This window comes from Panthera uncia, chromosome F2 (assembly GCF_023721935.1).
Source record: "Panthera uncia isolate 11264 chromosome F2, Puncia_PCG_1.0, whole genome shotgun sequence".
Lineage (NCBI taxonomy): Eukaryota > Metazoa > Chordata > Mammalia > Carnivora > Felidae > Panthera > Panthera uncia.
The window spans coordinates 26,174,071-26,194,699 of NC_064812.1; the positions used below are offsets into that span (position 1 = coordinate 26,174,071).

Genomic DNA, 20,629 nt, shown 5'->3' on the forward strand with positions numbered 1-20,629 from the left:
TCAGTGATCAGCAGGACGCGCGGTGAGCCCAGCGTCCTCCTACGCCGCCATCTTCCCAGTTCCCCAGGTTTTTGTCTTTCAATATACATTTGTAAGTCTTTTAGCATTCCTTCATGCATTCTCTAATTGTTTACTTAGAATTTTACCTAAGTAGATTATTTATGTCATTGCATGTAACTATTTAAAGCTTGGATAAATTATGCCACATTGCTTTCAGAAGTTTGCATCAATTTAAATACCATCTCAGTACTATATGACAATTTTTATCCTTCTGTATTATTAGCACCGATTATTACTCTTACCAATTTACTAATTTTTTAGGTAAAGTATTGCATTTTGATTAAATCTACATTTTCATTGTATACTGTTATCAAGAGAAGTATTAGATGGAAGTGATAACTTAATAAAATTTAACTAGGGAGTTTAAATTTCACCAAATAGGAAAAAATTGATATGAAACTGTACGGAAAACTTACTAGATTTTGATGCCCATACATCAATATTCAAATTTCAGTTAAGGTACAACAGCTATGTATGCCCAGCATATCATCTTTGAGCTTCTGTTTGCTCACCTACTAAATGGGACAATAAGGTCCACATCATATGGCTATTGTAAGAATTAAATGAAAGAAAGAATGTGTTTAAAGTATTTAGCACTGAACCCAGAACACACAGGCATTCAGAGTGGTAGCTATTATCATGAAAAATAGCCAGTAACTGAAGCATCTAATAATGGGGAAGAAACTTAAAAAAAAAAGGAAGTGATCATTATAATGGAATATTTAATGACATGACCAAAGTTTACAATATATAGTTAAGTGTAAAAAGGCTTAAAGCAATTCACTGTAGGAGCCTATTTTCATTGTATATACACACACATGTATAAATAAACATACATATATATTTTTCTGCAGAAGAAAAAATATAAAGATAAATAAGTTATCTAGGGGTAGTAAAGTTAGAGGGCATTTTTTATTTCCTTTTCTACTCACTTGTTTGTATCCTATAGATTTTAGACAATAAGCTTGTACTGTGTTTTGATAGACAAAGTATTTGAAGTGACATCATGGCCACATCATAAGGATAAACAGAAGGCAGGAGGCTGATTCAGATAATGTCCTACAGCTCCAGTCATCATGTAATAAGGTTACAGCCTTGTGAACTGGAAAATAAACAATCTGCCAGATATTCTGATGGATGGAAGGAAAAATCACTTGAGACTTTTAGGTGATAGAGGCAAATCAGAAAGAAGAATCAAAGATGTTCTTATCTGAGAGGACTATGGTAGTGTTCATTTTGGAGGCTATAGTTGTATCTTTAACTAAAAGAGTGCAATGGGGCCCAGTAGAGTCTACTACAGAGCCACTAGCAGGACACAAAGAATTGTCATTAGGGATGTACGTGTGTGGAGATTGCAGAGACAATGAGTACGCATGAATGTGGAGATGAAGGAAGATGCATTTTTTGGATTCTTCTTCATGTCTTTCATGACGTGTCATTCTTTCTTTCTCCTTCATGAGTTCTTTGCTCTTCATTTCCTTTCCTTCTTTTCTCCTCTGATTTTGGGATTTAAACTGTAGAGAGGTGAGTAATACAGAGGTTGGGATTTTCAGGTCATATCTAAAGAGATAGAAAGTAGCAATGAGCAAGGGGCAATGAGCAGCTGAAAGATGAGATGTTGAAGGCAATAAAGCAAGAGAGCATCCTTGTACTCTTTTACCCAAAGTTCACAATAAAGCAACACAAACCTACAATGCACTCGTGCCAAAACTAATATATATATATCTGTTTGCTTTTTTTAATGTTTATTTATTTATTTTTGAGAAAGAGAGCATGAACGGGGGAGGGACAGAGAGAGGGGGAGGCAGAGACTCCTAAGGAGGCTCCCGGCCGTCAGTGCAGAGCCTGACTGACACAGGGCTTGAACTCATGAACCGTGAGGTCATGACCTGAGCTGAAATCAAGAGTCAGATGCTTATTGACTGAGCTTCCCAGGTTCCCCTTAAAAATATATTGGAATGGCCAAAATATTTTCTCTACCACTCATTAATCATCAGACTGTGATAAATATATATGAACAGTCACACTTTAGAAAAGGAATTTTGGAACATTAATTGTCTCTATATGTTGAAAAATTGCTCTGGTTTAAGGATGGATTAGTGGAGATTTCAGAACGATAAGAAAGTGTGCAAGTGTCTCTTTAGATCTCAAAGGTAATCACAGTTTGAAAGAAAGGTTTATATGAAGATTGCTATATATTATATATTATACATATGACTCCCTGGTAAAATCTATTTGATATAATTCATTCAGTTCACATAAAGATAGCTGTCAAAGGGTTACTGATATACAAAACACGAGTCAAATTTTTACTGAATTTGCTTTTATGATATATAATCTGAAGTTTGAGTATCTTTTGTTTCCTAACAATAAATAAATGAATGAAATCGCAGGTAAGTGTTCTATACAGGTAACTTTAAAACTTGGTGCACAGTCATGAAATTTGATTTTTCATCTCACAATTAACAAATGTATTTTAGTTCTTATATGATCAAATAATAAAAATGTACTTTTAGAGGAAAGAATTAGCTTCTAAAATGCAATGACTCTTTCAAAACATGTTAAATAGTTCTATCTAATCACGAACTTGGGTAAGTATCTGTTCTTGTATCTTTTCCTTATTAATAGCAAATCAATATAATAGGGGTCTGAAACAAGCATGTTTATAAACTATGCCTAAATTCTCAAACCTTGTGCATCTTTTAATTTGTTTTGTACTTCCTATTCTTCGTCTAATTCTTTTATGATAAAAGGCGGCCATATCTCAGGTGTGATATGTGAATCCCTCACATATTAACAATAGAAACCATTATTTTTCTTAAAATTCCTTAACCTTCTCACAAAAAGAAGGAGGGAAGGTTGGCAAAATGGTTCCCTCTCTAATACAGTACTTAGAATGGATGTTTTTGGCTAAATTATATCATCGTTGGAATGAATGAATACATCCCTAGAAGTACTTACGGATAAGAAATAAACTGCCTCTGTGGAAAAGGACATATTCTCCTTGTTTGATTGTATTCACTGCACATGAGCTACTTCTTGCTGTGCAATAATTGATTTAGCTTGCATTTATTGCTGAGAAAGAAAGTATGATGTCTTTTAAAGCTATTTTAGAAAATGCATTGTCAATTGATTATATTTGATTACTAGTATGTGGTGTGAATGAGAGTTGACAATATTAACATTTATATCAAACAGTTTTAACTCAGACTTGATTAAGACTTGAAATGATTTCAACTTGTTTTTAATACCGTAAAGTATTCTGCTGTTCTGGCTGACACGGGACCTCTCGTTTTGTAGCTCAGTGTGGAGGTGCCATGTCAGATTTCAGCGGTGTGATCCTCAGCCCTGGGTTTCCTGGAAACTATCCCAGCAGTTTAGATTGCACGTGGACAATAAAGCTGCCCGTAGGTTTTGGTATGTATATTAAAAGCATATGAAAGAGTTTTCCGTATCATTAATGCATCCCTAGAAAGAAATATCAATGTGTAGTAAACACTCACAAATTATAGTTGACTTTGGCAGTTATATCAGTTAAGCAGTAAGATTTGGATTGCTTGAACCTTTCACTTGAAATACTAGGATAATTGAAAGCATATGGGCATTTTCTAATTTTATAGTTACATGATAGACAGATGGATAACTTTATGATATTTTCCAGTTGATTTTATGGATTTAGCCTGATTTAGATGTGTGTGGCAATAATAAATTCAATGTGAGTTTTTATGTATAATTATTTTGTAACTCTCTTGTCGTTGGAACCAAGTAGTATATAGATAAATTATTTTCTAGTAATTTATTGAATTTGTCTATTTTTTTTTGAGAGAGAGAGAGCAAGCAGGAAAGGGGCAGAGGGGAGAGAGAGAGAGAGAGGGCAAGAGTCTTAAGCAGGCTCCACACCCGGCACGGAGCCTGATGTGGGGCTCAATCTCATGACCATGAGATTATGACCTGAGCTGAAATCAAGAGTCAGATCCTTAACCGACTGAGCCACCCAGGCATCCCTGAATTTATATAATATTAATTGCAAATAAGTAAGATTTTACATTTGAAAATAGTACAAAATTTCTAATTTGGGGTTTATAACCCAGGTAGTTGTATACTGCATTGTATAGCATTTCATAGATTCTTTCTCACACTTCTATCACCAATATATTCTCATGCAGCTCCATATCACATGGGTCTGTATATGCTAAGTAGAAGTGATAGATGGATGATAGACTTGTTTATTAAATCACAGAAGAGGAGGATGGGTAGACTCCCTGTGAAGCACCCACAAACTTTGTGGATTTCGAGCAATGAAGAAATTCTGTACTATCTCACTTATTGCGGACTGAATTTAGTACCTCATTGCCCAAAGACATCTATGGTCTCAGAATAAAAATTCATATTTAAATATTTTACATAACTAAATATTTTACATAAATTCACAGAAAACTCGTTTTGACAATTCCTTACTGAGTACGTATTATAATCCAAGTACTATGCTAAGCTGGGAATAAAATGCATAGTGAAACAGATTTTGTACCTTTCCCCAGATAAGTTACAGTCATAATAAGGAGACAGATAGACAAATATGTTATTACAATAAACTATAATAAAGAACATAGGATTGTAATTATTACAGATATCCAGCCTCATCCAGGAAATGCAGAAAAGTCTTGTTAGAAGAATGATTCCTAAATTGTGACTTTATAGATAAGAATCAGCCCAACAAACAGGGTCAGTCTGTGGGGGATAGAAATTCTAGGTAAACAGAGTGACATGGAAAGATGCAGATGAAAAACTAAAGAAATTCCACAATAAAAAAATTCTCTCTTAAAAATAAAAGATTATTCTGGCTACAACATGGGAATTAACTCTGAAGTTATAGGCAAATTCTGTGTCCATTCATTGAACAACAATAACAATGCTAATGGATAATAGGTTTGAACCTATATGGTTATTTTTATGTGTCTTTTAGCAGTCACTTAAGAGGACTCATCCAAGTTGCTTATGGAGCTAAATGAATTATTTTAAAATAAATTATTAAGCATATTTTATTAGAGTCATCATATCAACTTACCTTCTGTTACTAGTTCCTTGATTTTATTTTTATTTTTATTTTTTTATTTTTATTTTTTTTAATGTTTATTTTTGAGACAGGGAGAGACAGAGCATGAACGGGGGAGGGTCAGAGAGAGAGGGAGACACAGAATCCGAAACAGGCTCCAGGCTCTGAGCTGTCATCACAGAGCCCGACGCGGCGCTCGAACTCGCAGATCGCGAGATCATGACCTGAGCCGAAGTCGGATGCTTAACTGACTGGGCCACCCAGGCACCCCAATACTTCCTTGATTTTAAAAACCAAGTTCATTAAAATTAAAAGTAATACACATCTCTATTTTAGAAATGAAAACATTAGAGACATTCTGATTTGATTACATTTAAATAATGCCACCATTTTCTTTGAGTTTTGGTTAAATCAAAAATTAGTTCTAATGTATTTCAAAAAGGTACTTTGTAAATTTTGAAAAGAAAATTGAATATATTTTAAAATTAAAGGAGTAGTTTTTTACGTCCCTAAAACACTTGTTGACAAAATAATTTTTGAAAAGGAGGCTCAGGGGAAGTGTTTAGAAAAAATATACAATTCTTGGAACCTCACATATTAAGGTAGTATGTTCAAAGTTCCAAGAATTTGTATAATTGTACAGAAACTTGTTTAAAATTTTAAAGCCTATTGTGAATGTTTCCCAAATGTACTGCCTATAAAACTTTTCTCCCATGTGACAAAAACTTTTTGTGGCACTCTTTTTCCAGGAACAAAACGTGACGTTAGGTGAGAACTCCAGTGTAATCATTCAGAGCAAGAGTCCAAGAGCCAGGGGGTCTGAGTTTGAATTTCAGCACTTTTAGGTCACTGTGTAATTTAGCATATTGGTTAGCTTCTCTGTGCCTCAGTTTCCTCATTCTCATGAGTACCTGTGAACATTAAATAAATTAGCACTTAAAGAAATAAATACATAAACACTTAAAAGAGTGTCTAGCAAACACTCGATAAATGTCAGATTTTATTACTAACAAGGTGGAGAATGATAGTTGTAGTAAAAATACCCTCTAATTCACTAAAATTGAGTATTAATTGAATTAGGCAAACATACCTCAGTGAGGTTTTTCTTTTTTCCATCTCACAGACCTTTCACTATCTCACATTTGTATGTTTATAAAGATATTGAGACTACATTGCAATATGACAGCATATAACAATGATCACTAGATTTTATTGAGACTATTATATAAAAATCAGAATTATATTCTGATAAAATAGTAAAGAGCATGTACATAAATTACATGCCTCAAAATGATATGTTGAGTAAGGTAATGTATCTCCTATAGATGAATGACTAATTTCTAATGCAATTGTGGAGTTTGATTATGTTAATAAATAAAAACTGCAATCATACTTTGGCTTCAAATTGGACTACTGCAAAATGCATATTTACTGAATGACTTTTTACTTTTAAAAATTGCTTGATACAATTTTAAATGGCATTAAAGAGTAAGAAAGCCATTTTTTTTTATTGGTTTTTGCTATGGCAACATTATAGTAAAGTGAAAGAGATATTCCCATGTGACAATTAGTGGGCATTTGAGAGCAGTATTCTGTTACTTTGAACTATGGCAAAGCTAATTGCCCTAGCAAACAGCAAACCCATGGCCCAGATCTTGAGAGTATGGCTCTTAACCTGAAAGGAAACATATAACTACAGTATTGTGAGTGTGCTTTGTGCATATGTGTGTGTGTGCACGTATTTAATCGGATAAAGCAATAAAGTACTGTTATTTGTTTTTCTTTTTTAGGTGTACATCTACAGTTTGTAAATTTTTCTACAGAAACCATACATGATTATTTGGAAGTAAGAAGTGGATCATCAGAAACTAGTACTGTTATTGGCCGACTGAGTGGTCCTCAAATACCATCTTCCCTATTTAGTACGACTCATGAGACCAGTTTATATTTTCACAGTGACTATTCACAAAACAAACAAGGGTTCCACATTGTATACCAAGGTGAGAATAATAGCAAAAAGTAAAAGCTTATTTAGCTCCAAATCAACTATTAGCAATCGAACTATTTTCTATATTCTGTTTTAGAAAGAGAAAGGAACCTACACTAAGTCAAGCCTCAATCGGGCAGATGTTTTTAATATTGCAATTTTTGGGCAACTGTATAGGGGAGATGATGTCTGTCTGAGCCCTTGGAAAATTCTAAGCACGAAAACAGGATTCAATTGGTCTTAATATACAATTAAAATAAGCAAGCCAAGGCAAGGAAGTTAAGCAAGGCAAGCTGGATATCAAAGATGTAACTTTGCTCATATATTAAAATAAGCATATTGAAAGATATTTTGTAGTACTCATGCAATATTTGTAAAATTATTTTCTTTATACTTCATCATGATAGAATATGGCATTCCTTCATTCCATTCCATTTCCATGAGTATATAAAATAAATACTTTGACAATCATATTATTTTAGTCCTATTTCTATTATAAAATTGCTGCATAACCCTTTGCAAGATTATTACCCCTTTTGAGTAGAGACCCAGCCTCAAGTGTTAACTCTCCAGATCCAATCTAACATAGACTAGAGCTCCACTCCGTTACTTTATTTGCATGATGGAGTTAGTAATAGTACATCCCAGATTAATTGTTTTGTTTTATATGATGAAATTAATTTGAAATATGTGCCATGATATATACCATTAGTAAATATTTAGTGCATTTTAGCTATGTTTAGTATTATATTATTTCCGATTTTTTAAGTCTAGTATTTAAAATTAAATATTTAAAGTTGTATTTTATGCAATGTAGTTCCAATGACTACAATTTTTAATCATAATATAATTACATCTCACAATAATATATATCAATAATATATAATATGTTATATATTATATGTTGGTATAATATATTATATATTATATGTTGATATAATATATCAATAATAATATCACAATTAATTACATCTCTGCCATAATTATTAAAGTATTATACAAGCATGTGATACTTTTGGATGTGAGCTCCACAAGAGCAGGCATCTTTGTCATGTTCATCGATGTATCTCAAGTGCCTAGAATAACAGTAAGAGCACAACAAATATTACCGAATAAGAGTAGATACCCCAAAGGAAATTTAAGAATAGTTAAAATAGAACATCCAACTACATGGTTCTAAAATAATTACAATTTGCATTGTGCTTGCATACATAATTTAAGAGCACAGGATCACACATCATCCTTTGCATAAAATAGAAATCATTTCTGCCACCTCTCAGTGCAGAATCAACCATGTTCCCAAGGAATTTAATTATTTCAAAAAACAGTTGGGCAACTGATTTAAGTTTCTTATTTGCTGCTAGAAGACACAGAGCTATATTTGTAGTCCCTCTCTAGCAGGTGTACAGGGCCGTAAGCCAAGCACTTTGCTACTTACCTTAAACCAGGCTTCGTCTTCTTTTTTCCTGCCTTCTTTTTCCTGCTGCCTCTCAAAACAATGCTCTTATCTGAATGATGTAAAACTAGAATTTAAACTTTACTAACTGCATTTTTCAGTCAATGTGCCCTTGAAAAAAGATTCATTAATTGGATAATAAAAGCGTAAAAGATATAGAATTTTTACTATTATTGATATAATATTAATATTTTTGACATGAGCCATGTGTTAACAATGATCACTAAATATTGTGAATTATATTGAATTTTAAAACTATCTCTTCTTTAATGCATTTATATCAGTTGAGTTAATAGCATTTTTGAGAAATAGGTTAATTTATACAGATTCAAAGAATCAATGTTACTTTTGGATGATTTTGTGATTAGCTTTTGAGAACTTTCTGAATTTTGGAAAAAAAGAATATCATACAATTCAGTATATTTTTCTACTGAAAAAATGGCTGCCAAGATTAATATTTTACTGGCAACATTATTGTGATGTTAAGCCCCCTATTGTAAATGTTATGGGGTGAGAACTTTTTCCTGAAAATTTAAAATCTATCCTATATTTCCTTATTAAGGCAAAAGGCTTAGAAAATAAAATGTTATAGAAGTTATCACAGGATTATATATCTGTCTGAGTCTTATCCTACTCCAAAGTATCTAATTACCTAAACTTATTGTGATACTCTTTCACAATATATGGAAGTCAAATCATTATATTGTATACCTTAAATTCATGGAACACTGTATGTCAATTATATCTTAATAAAACTGAAAAAAAAAAAACCTTTTAAACGTGAGAAAGGGTTTATTTAGTAGAGTAACAAATTCTGACTCCTAATCATCAAATTATACACATTTGTCTTAAATTGGAATGACTCCTTTGGCTTTGATATTTGTGTGTGTGTGAAATATGAATTCAAATAAAAAAGACAAAGAATAAAAACACTTAACATATTAAAAGGATTGTTTATTAATTCTGAAATATCTACTCTTAAAAAATGAGTTATATTTTTAATAAACAACTTAAGGTTACATATTCAAGTATAAATGCAGTTTTGATTTGGGGAATTTAGAATTCAATGGTCAGGAGCAAAATATTTATGACCACTGATAATTTAAATTTTATTAATTACAATATAATTTTGAACTTCTTGAAAACAAAATCCCAAATATTAATATTGATATGAGTATATGAATATTTATGCTGTTTATAGTTTCAAAATTTATTTAGTAATGCTCATTAAATACCTACCGTGTAAAAGGCAATGGACAAAACTTTTAGTATATAGTGATAAATATAATAGGAGCTTTGATTTCATACAGAGTGTAGTACAAGAGAAGTATGAACATATAAACATGCAGTTATACTAAGCCAAAAATATCATGATAACTGAAATATAAAACTTATATTAGAAGGAAATGTGTTTCCTGATATTTTATCTTATTAAATAACTTATTTGGAGAAATTGAACAATGGGATATTATGGTTTGTTTGTTTTTTTTTTTTTTTAGAGAAAAAATAGTAAAAAATTTAAAAAGTCTCAGAGTTAGGCTTACACATATGTTTATTCTGTTCTGTGTACATGCAATGTAACCACGAAGCAATTGCATTCTATGGATAGGAATCAGAATATGTCTGATTAAAATTGTACGAGTAACTTACATTTTCATTAAAAGTTATAATTTAGATAGGTTGCATAAATGGGTGTAGCAACTGAATGCATTTCTATGAATCGCACTAACATTTTAAATATGACAATTTTAGACACAAGAAGAAGTTTATATCTCACTGCCATTGACATCACTTATTATAAATCTGAATTACTATTTATAACCAACAGCAGGCAGTGCTTCATTCATTTTGCAAGTTGCCAATGGTACCCGTCTGTGGTATTCTGATATTCAGCAATGAAAACCGTTTTCCTTTTTCCCTTTTCCAGCCTATCAGTTGCAAAGCTGTCCTGATCCACGCCCGTTTCGAAATGGTTTTGTAATTGGCAATGATTTTACTGTGGGTCAAACCATTTCATTTGAATGTTTCCCTGGATACACACTAATTGGAAATTCAGCTCTCACTTGCCTTCATGGAGTGAGTCGTAACTGGAATCATCCACTTCCAAGGTGTGAAGGTATGCTTCTAACTTGAAGCTATGTTTTAGGTGATATCGTCTGTGTTTCATAATTTTTGTCTTGGCACTCAATTTTGTCTTCCTTTTCAAATAGCATGTTAAATGTGTAATCTTTCAGTTGAGTATTAGAGTCAGGTCAAAACCCTGAAGGCTCCAAAATGAATAACTGATTTTATCATTATTGGCAGGAATTCTAACCTTCTCCGTTAGAAGTGAAAATACAGTTGATTAACACTTCAGAGCTTCTCCTGTGTCTCTCTGAGTGCGTGTGCCTGTATTTAATAATCATTCTTATACAAGCCCATAATGCAGATATCGCTACTGAATTTGGGCTCATTTTCTCTAAAAATCCTTTTGAATAAAAAAGACTTGAACCTTTTATAAGGCTTTGTATGTATACACGATATGAGATGAAAGTTGAACAGCAGAAAATCTAGTTTACTAGTCTAAGAATAGTTAGTGGTAATTATATAGCATACCTCACATTGAAAAATAAATAAAAGCAGATTATATGCATGTATCACCAACCTCATTTTATATACTTTAACTGAGATGAAACATAACACAGATATATTTTATACTGCTTGAGAGATGCAATGTTTGCCTCTTTCTCTATCATCAGTTTATTGTTATTTTATTTTAACATTTTTGTGTGTGTCTTTTCTGTAGCTCTTTGTGGAGGAAATATAACTGCAATGAATGGCACCATTTATTCTCCTGGGTATCCTGACGAATATCCTAACTTTCAAGACTGTTTTTGGCTTGTAAGAGTACCCCCTGGGAATGGAATCTACATCAATTTTACTGTGCTTCAAACAGAACCAATCTATGATTTCATTACTGTATGGTAAGCCAGCACCATTGTTGTTGATTGATTCAACTATATGTAACGGTGAAACAAGGTAGGAATGAAAGCATATCACAATCCTCTGCACACGTTGCCATCTGATATTTGAATTGGTGTGAGTAACCGAGGGTGACGGTGTGTGGTTTGTACAATGAGACAAACAAGAGAAATAGGTTTTGGCTTATTTGCCCATGAAGTAGCTAAACACTTAGAACAAAAATTTTCATGGGTGAAAAAAGATGGAAAGTTATTATGAATAGCAGAATAAGTGTAAGATAAGCAAGTTCTCTATAACACCAGTGAAATTTAAAAGCCTATGTTCATCTTAGTTGTGAAATTTATTTTTGTAGATTTCTTTGTGGTATTCTTTAAGAATCTTGTTCATGTCATCAGGGTCTCTAGTGATCTCCCGTTTCATTCCTGATATTGGTAATTTGTGTCTTCTTTGTCAGTCTTGCAAGAAGTTTGCCAATTTTATTGATTTTTTCAATGATCAAACCTGTTTCATTGCTTTTCTGTATTGTTTTTGTGTTTTCAATTCCATTGAATGTGGCTACTCCTCAAATAACTAAGTATCCCAACTCACCCAATATGAAATACATCATTTGAATAACCTTGTAACTAGTAAAGATATTTAATTGTATGGTATATTATGTGTGTATATATATGGTATAATATATACACCATAAAAAAACAGGGTTTATTTTGGGGATGCAAGGATGGCTCTGTATTTTAAAAATAATAAATGCAATCCACTGTATAAACATATTTCATAAAATGAGATACATCATTTGAATAACCTTGTAACTAGTAAAGATATTTAATTATATGGTAAAAAAAAAAAAATAAAAAAAAATAAAAAAAATAAAAAAAAAATAAAAGCCTATGTTCAAATCATAATAATTTAATGAATGAATTTGTCATTATAATTTGTTATAGAATAGTATCTTTGCATTATAATTATCCTGTTAATGAAAAATCTTTATTTAAAAATATATTATAAAGAAAACGGGGTGCCTGGGTGGCTCAGTTGGTTGAGCGTCTGACTTCAGCTCAGGTCATTATCTCACGGTTTGTGGATTCGAGCCCCATGTTGGGCTCTGTGCTAACCGGTTGCTCAGAGCCTGGAGCCTGCTTCAGATTCTTGTGTCTTCCTCTCTCTCTGCCCCTTCCCCGCTCATACTCTGTCTCCGTCTCTCAAGGATAAACATTGAAAAAAAATTTTTAATAAAATATGAAGAAAATCTCTACATTAATTCTTGACAATTGGTTACAGAACTACTAGATGAGTCTAAGATTCCTTCCAAATGTAATAGTCTTTGTTTCTCAAGATTATTTTGAAGAAAATAAAAGGAGGGCAAAACTCAAGTGTTTGGAACGAAATGGGTTGTGGTAAAAAAAGGAAAAAAAAAGGACAATGTAATTGGTTACAACTAATATGGATGCATTTTATTTGGGCAAATATGTGATGTATTTTTATACTTTACATTTTTAGATATATTATTACCTAAATAAACATAAAATGTACCAGTATGATTTGGCCCTCATTGGGTATTTCACCTCTTGTCTCTTTATCATTTCATAAGTAATACTTTCTTCAAATCTTGTGCAAAACTTCCTTAAAAAAAAAAATCTCAATCTCTTTCTCTTCTGTCTCTCTCTCTAACAGGGATGGACCAGACCAAAACTCACCTCAGATTGGGCAGTTTAGTGGCAATACAGCTTTGGAATCAGTGTATAGCACTTCAAATCAGATTCTAATCAAATTTCACAGTGATTTCACAACAAGTGGCTTTTTTGTGCTCAGTTATCACGGTTGGTATTATCTAAGAGTTTCTATTTTAGTTGACACTATTTCAATTTAAAACTGTCCTGGAAAAATTGAGTGTAATATATATTTAACCAATGATTGAAAAGGTATTAAAATTTGACACTTTTTTTTTTAATCATTTCAAACACATTTACTTGCAAAGAATGACCTCGTCTAAACGTTCAGGGGCATTAAAATGTGAGCAAATGGAAATAGGAAATAAATCAGTCAGTAATTACTCAGTAGAAAATAATCATTTTTGTGTGGAAACCAATAAAAGAGAACCAGCTGTTCATATTTTATTGCATGTAATTTTCAGACATCAATAGATTTTTCAATACAAAATGTTTAATCTATTCAACCTGCTGTGAGTCTTTCTAAAAATAGCATCCAATATCTTTATGCTTTGGATAATATTATTCATTTATACTCTTATTTCAAAACCGTTTCTATTCTAGAATCTTACAGTTTTAAGTGACTATTCCAGATCATTAAGTTCATAGCTTTTACTCCTGTGAAATAATTTATGAAGAGTTTCAATTTTAATTCTTTTTATAGATTTATTCTGGGTCCTCTCTTCATAACATTAACCTTTTGAAAGAACATTTAGATGGTTGACAGAGCTTTTTAAAAAAGTTCCTTTTATCTCAAATTGACTGTATTCCATTATAAATAAGAAAATGTTTATTCCTAAGGCTAAACCCTTTCTCTGCTATGACCATAGTTCCATAAAGCACTTTCTGCTTTATGATTTTGTCAGACCAACTCCCTGTGTAACCAACAGGATCAGTAAGCTACTGTATTACATTTATAGAAGCTATGTAAAAATTTGATAGATGAACATGTGCTTTGTCTTATTATATTAATATACAATGCAAATTTTTCATCTTTTCTAATACAAAGTAAGAAAGCCTTTGATATTCAAAGCTTATATTCCATGAAAAATACCTTAATTCAAGTATGGTTATACTCAAAGATATTTAAAGCCCATTGGGTCTAGAAATAGAGAATAGACAGAAAATATTTGTTTGCTTAATCTCAGCATTTACCAGGCAGTAAATCGTATACAGTTTGTGCATTTTTAGTGGCTCACAGCTGTCAGAGCTGCATGTACAGTCTGACATTGGCCAATTAGAAAATGAGGCATTCTGGGACACCCAAGTGGCTCAGTCAGTTAAGCGTCCGACGCTTGATTTCAGCTCAGGTCAGGACTTGATCTCACAGTTCATGAGTTTGAACCCCTTGTTAGGCTCTGTGCTGACAGTGCAGAGCCTGCTTGGGATTCTCTCTCCCTCTTTGTTCCTCCCCCACTCAGGTGCACTCTCTCTTTCTCTCTCTCTCTCAAAATAAATGGATGAACTTAAAAATATGGAAAGTGAGGCATTCAGTGAGATAACTTTTATTCAACGTGTTAATTTTTTTAAGAACTCATTTGTCTTAGTTTTTTTTTTTTTTTTTTTTTTTACTGAATTGGTCATTGATGCTGACAGTATGCAGGTACAGTCTAAGGCTACAAAAGTAGCTTTATTACTTTGATAGATAATCTTAACCTGGGAATTGATACATTAAATAATAGTTAAGGTCAAAAGATGAATTGTTGCTGAACTGTATTTTGTACATTTTTTTTTCTCTTCAGGGGACCCTGCATAAATTTCTATTATTTTGTGTCCTGCCTGAACACGTACTAAAGAAGGAATTATTCATTGATAAAATCTGAATATCCATAAGATTAGCTCTATAGAGAGCATAAATTCTTATAAAACTTTGGAGATGTTTCACAGGAGAAATATTGCCAAAGAAAAAGAAGTCTGTGTGCGTGTGCGTGTGCGTGTGTGTGTATGTGTGTGTGTGTAGAAAATATAAGGATGACTGAATGTCACACACAGAATATAAAGTGAATTTACATGGACATTTACATGAATGTCTATACATATATTCTCATTCCAAAATATGTTTCACTTGATTTTTATAACTAATTTTTGAGTCATGTGCAATATAAGAGAATTAGCTTAGGGACAAGGAAGATCAAATATTCATTCAGCACTTTGTTTTCCAGTTGACTTTGGACAAGTTACTCTTTGGCTTTTGCTTTCTTCAGTTGTAGAACAACGTGGTGGGATTGCTGACAGGCTGAATGAGAGACTAACTCTAGAGAGAGAAATTACTCCAATACAGCAATATATTAGGTTGAACTATATTAAATTATTGGTCAAAAAATGCTGAATATTTGGCACATTTGTAGAGCTCAACCCAAGTAAGTGCTGTCGTTATTACTATTATCAGCATGAGATTGCAACCATGTTAGGAAACTGCAGGCAATGGATACTATATAGTTACCATAGTGCCCGGCAGAGTTAATGTTCAGTAAATGTTCCTTTCCTCAGCATATCTTATCTCACATTTTAGATTTTGTAATAGAGGGCTTATATTTATGTTTATACATTAAATTTCATAATAGGGCACGACTGCCAGAGCCTAGAAAACCCGCCATTGAATCAACATCCCTGGGAATCTTACTTAAACCTCAAAATAACCTTGAAATTTGAGAATGTAGCCAGGGTTCATGTTAAACATTGACAGATGTCTTCCATTCCACCCTCCTTAGTAGGATAATTTTCCTAAAGCACTGCTTTCATTCTGACTCTCCTTTTCAAGATCACGGGATCCCTACATTAAATCAAATTTAAAGCTACCCTATAATCCAGTTCAATGAATCTTTCTCCGCAGTGCCTGCCGGCCCTGAGTACAATCAGATAGGTTCTCGTGCTGCCTCCTCAACTCCCATTCCTAAATGATTTCTTACTCATATTCAGTTCTTTTTGTCTCCCTCTCTTAAGTTCCATATCCCCCACTTCTTGGTAATTCCAACTCATAGGGATCTTAACCACCTTCTGAATTATTGCACTTTTCTTACCAAACTTTTGAGAACTTAATTACATCATGGCGTATTCTTGCAAGTTTAATAATACTGAGTACTTTTTTGAGGACATAGATCACATTTATGCTTCCTAACCTTTTTATATTTTTATTACTGAGTGATTATATTTTAGTGCTACAGTGGGAAGTGTGAGTTCAAATTCTTTTTTTTTAAGTTGAGTTTGAGGTGTGTTACTTAGAATTTTTAAAGATTATTTTATGATCATGAAGATGAGTGCATATTTTCACTCACAGAAACAAAAACGATGACTGTTTTCAAACTACTATTAATATAATTAATACAATATAATATGACTACAAATATAGTATTTGCTTCCCGAGCCCATTTTAGGTAGCTATGACTCAGTGCCAAAATGAGCTCCATAACAGTCAAAATATTGGTCAAGTTGTTGAGTAATTTGATAAGTAAACCAGGGAGGTTATACACTATTTAACACTTATTTTAAGCTGATTAAGTATATCTAAGCTTAGAATGGTTTACTCCCCAATTCAGTTTTCTTTAAACTCTGTTACTGATTTAATAGCTCCTTATGTTATGCCCTACTGTAAGTCAGAAGTGGTCTTCTTAGGACTTGTGTATTTATTTTATAAATTTGACACATTAATCTTTTCATATACTTTCTTAAGATCACACTGATCAGTTAGGCTTTATTTATTAATGTATTTTGAATATATTTGAAAAGAGTAAAAATGAGATTTTCCCCCTACCCTGACTGCCTTTATGACATTCAGCCAGCCATCTGTCTTTTATAAAATATCACCTTCATAAAACCTTTCATGATCAAAAATAACATTCATAAAAAGCTTTGAAAAATGAAAGTTCTGTGCAGTGAAAAAATAGGACAGGTGTAAATGTTGAGGCACTTTATCTCAGCTATCATATTTCTTTTTTATCTGAGGAAATGTTTTTGTGTCTCTATTGCTGGGATTGTAATTTCCTAAAGTAAGAGCTAAATTTTCTTGATATCTGCCATAGAGTCAAGATATGATATGTTTGGCTTACAACAAATAATAACAATATTCAGTCCTAATCAGTGGCTTCCTAAAAGTAAATTACACAAAACTGGTTTTAACTGCATTGTTTTTGCAGACACTGACTTTCCATATCAATCACTATAATAGTAATAGCTACCATTTACTGAAAACTTAATATGTTGGATACTCAGCTAGCTACTTTTCATGTATTGCCAATTTTTGTGATAGTTTTACAAAGTATTATTACCCCCATTTTAATAATGAAAGAACTAAAAGAAAAAAATTAACCTACATCAAACTAGAGAACTAATAAATAGAAAAGCTGCCTGGAATTCAAAATAGTTTCATCGGACCCCAAAGAATGACCTCTTTTTAAATAATGACGACAGCATTAGCAACAATAAAAATAGCTAAAATATATAGAATTCTTACTAAATGCCACACAATGTCCTAAGCTGGTATTGCCTAACACATAGGTTATATTTATAAATTTTTTAAATGTTTATTTATTTTTGAGAGAGAGACAGAATGCGAGTGGGACAGGGGCAGAGAGAGAGGGAGACACCGAATCTGAAGCAGACTCCAGGTTCTGAGGTGTCAGCACAGAGCCCAACGCGGGGCTCAAACTCACGAACCGTGAGATCGTGACCTGAGCCGAAGTCGGACGCTCAACCAACTGAGCCACCCAGGTGCCCCACACATAGGTTATATGTAATGGTAAATCAAAATTTTCTTTAAAAATTCAGCCCACGTGATTTTCATTTTTAGCCAGGTAATAGGTCATCTCATTTTCTAGAAGATAACTCTCCTAATTAAAACTTAGAACTTCAAAGCTCTTAGTGCTTCTCTTCTTCAGGACCTACAAACTAACAAAAACATGTAGGTTTACTGCAACTTAGTATGTTCTTTACAGTTTCCAAAATGTGCTATAGTCACTATGTGAAGAGAAGATAGTTTTTATTGGGTGTCTGACTTATGGCAACCAAAACAACTAGGAAACTATAGTATAGCCAAAATATATATTTATTCATTTAAAACTGAAGGTAGTATTATTACACTTAAATCTATTATCCAGGGCATCACTTTTTCTAACATCAGAATATTAGAGGACCTCACTTTATATACAGATGACTTTCTTAATAACCATAATAGAATTCAATTTATATTTTCCGTTGTTTTCCATTATTGGCACAACTGTAAAATAATGAGTTGATTATATATCGGCTTCCAGATAATTTTTAAGAAATGTATTTAAAAGGCTTGTAATGTCTTTTAGGTCATCTTTTAAGTTTCTGTTGCCTTTACAATAAATGCTGCATTTAGGGAAAGTATATTTAACTCCACAAAGTCCCATCCTAAAAGAGACCGCTGCAGGTATAAGGACACATTTTATATAAAACATAAATCACCATTGCTTTGAACTATGTGACCCCTTTGGCTCACACAACCTAAAGACCTGACCTCCTTTCATATGTCAGTAGATAGAGCATTGAACTCAAAGTGTTTCATTGTTTGATATCTGGAGAGCATAGGGGGTTTGGACATCATACAATAATATATATATATATATATAATGTGGTGAAGAAACTAAAAAGCCAAACTGATGAAACCATTTTGAGGAAAAGATAATACCATCTACTACTAAGTGACTAAAATCATGCCAAAATTGCTTACTGTATTTTGACATTTGGCTCTATGTGCACACCCATTGATAAGTTGTAGCATTGATTTTGTATGATGAGTAGGTTTATTTGTTTACTGTAATGAGTGAGACAACACACCATGAGGGACTCTGTGGTGCCCCAGTAAAGAGGGTATTAGGAGAGGCTTGTTACAGGAGTTGGGCTGTGTAAGATGGTTCTGGAAGGTTCAAGGAAGCATGATTTATCTCTGGATTGGGTGTTGTTAGAAAATTGGAGACGTTCTATAATTGGATGTTTTGGTATTTTTTTTTTTTCTAGAAGGTGGAAGGAATGGAACATACCTGGAACAATAATTGGTATGGAAGCAAATTGCTCATATTAGCTGAGATGGAAGTCTCTTGGTCTCGTTGGCAGTTTGGATAGTGTTGTTATTTTTTGTTGTGCTCAGACATAATTATGGAAAGGTCTTCTTTTTGTCTTGTTCCAACAAGGTCAAAGAGTTGTCATGTCTGATGCTAGATGTTAGTGAAATTGTTATTGGTCAACAGTGGAAAGTCAGGGCCTGTCAATTAGAGCCAGGCCAGTTCGAAGCTGAGAGAACACCTGAGCTGTGTGTTTTGTTTGTTTGTTTGTTTGTTCTATTTTCTTTTCAATATGCAGGGTAGTTTATGATAGTTAAAGATAGCTTATAGCATCTTTGTTTAAAGCCAAAAGCAAAGCAAAAAATGGTGGTGAACGGGGAGAGGAAAATAGAGACTGACAAAGATCAAATGATAATGCTGATGTGTTCTGTTTTCTACTGATGTGCCAGGTGACTCAACTACATAGAGAAGAGATCCTTGGCATATCACTCTGCAGATTCTAATGAGCTTAGTACTAAGGCAAGATATTTTCAATGAGCTATCTGAATATTGGGAACTTAATTCATACAGCAGATATTGAAACGTTTTTATGGATAATTCAGGACACTTCCTAATAGTTTTGTTTACTATACTGCTGTTATTCCATCTCTAAAGAAATACCAAGAGTGACTTCTTATTCATTCTTTTCTCATGATAGGGACTTATTCAGTTTCAACTCTAAATCCAGACATGAGTCATTTGCTCCTGATTTCTAAGATTCTTCCTTATATAGGCAGAGAAACAAACTGATTGTAAAATATTAATGGAGTAAAAGTGATATTTGTAAGTAATTTAAGCACTGCTAAAACTTTCCTGTATGGTTCATGTCAACTTGCTAGCAGATTTTCTCCAAGATGGAAAAAAATGTGTGTATTATTTTTCTCACTTAATTAGAACTTGGAAGTATTTATTTTAAACACTCCTAACTCTTCTTTCAAGTGGATCTGCTTTAAGTTACTTTACATAACTTTTGAAATAACATTGAAAAATGTGCATAACTGAACATATCCTTATCAATGCTTTTCCTCCTCCAAATCTTCCCTAAATCATGAAATTATTGTACTTCAATTTTCCTGAGTCACCATGAAGCATACCAGTGGTTAGACAGAGCTTAGAATTTATAAGGGAACAGAGGAAATTATCATTTTTTCCTCTGTAAGAGATACTGTGTTGGTACTTGGCAGAAAGGTTGCACACTTGTGCTTTTTTGGTTTAGAGAAGGAATGGCAATTTGTCAGTGTTCTGTGTTTTTTATGAAGAAGCCTTTAATAGTTCAGTTGAACCGAAGTAGATAAATGTAGCATTCTTTTCTGGAATTGGGTTGAACATTTCATTATAAAGAAA

At 32.8% G+C, this 20,629-nt stretch overlaps 1 protein-coding gene across 3 annotated transcripts in view; it reads left to right on the plus strand.

The window, feature by feature from the left end:
- CSMD3 (CUB and Sushi multiple domains 3) overlaps nt 1–20,629 on the plus strand; it is a 1,252,643-nt gene that overhangs the window by 1,126,573 nt on the left and 105,441 nt on the right. For all 3 annotated transcript variants that reach the window (XM_049632997.1, XM_049632998.1, XM_049632999.1), the window contains 5 exons: nt 3,361–3,477; nt 6,904–7,113; nt 10,484–10,672; nt 11,342–11,519; nt 13,189–13,334. In XM_049632997.1, the coding sequence (XP_049488954.1) occupies nt 3,361–3,477; nt 6,904–7,113; nt 10,484–10,672; nt 11,342–11,519; nt 13,189–13,334 (840 nt within the window). The remainder of the gene's footprint in view (nt 1–3,360; nt 3,478–6,903; nt 7,114–10,483; nt 10,673–11,341; nt 11,520–13,188; nt 13,335–20,629) is intronic.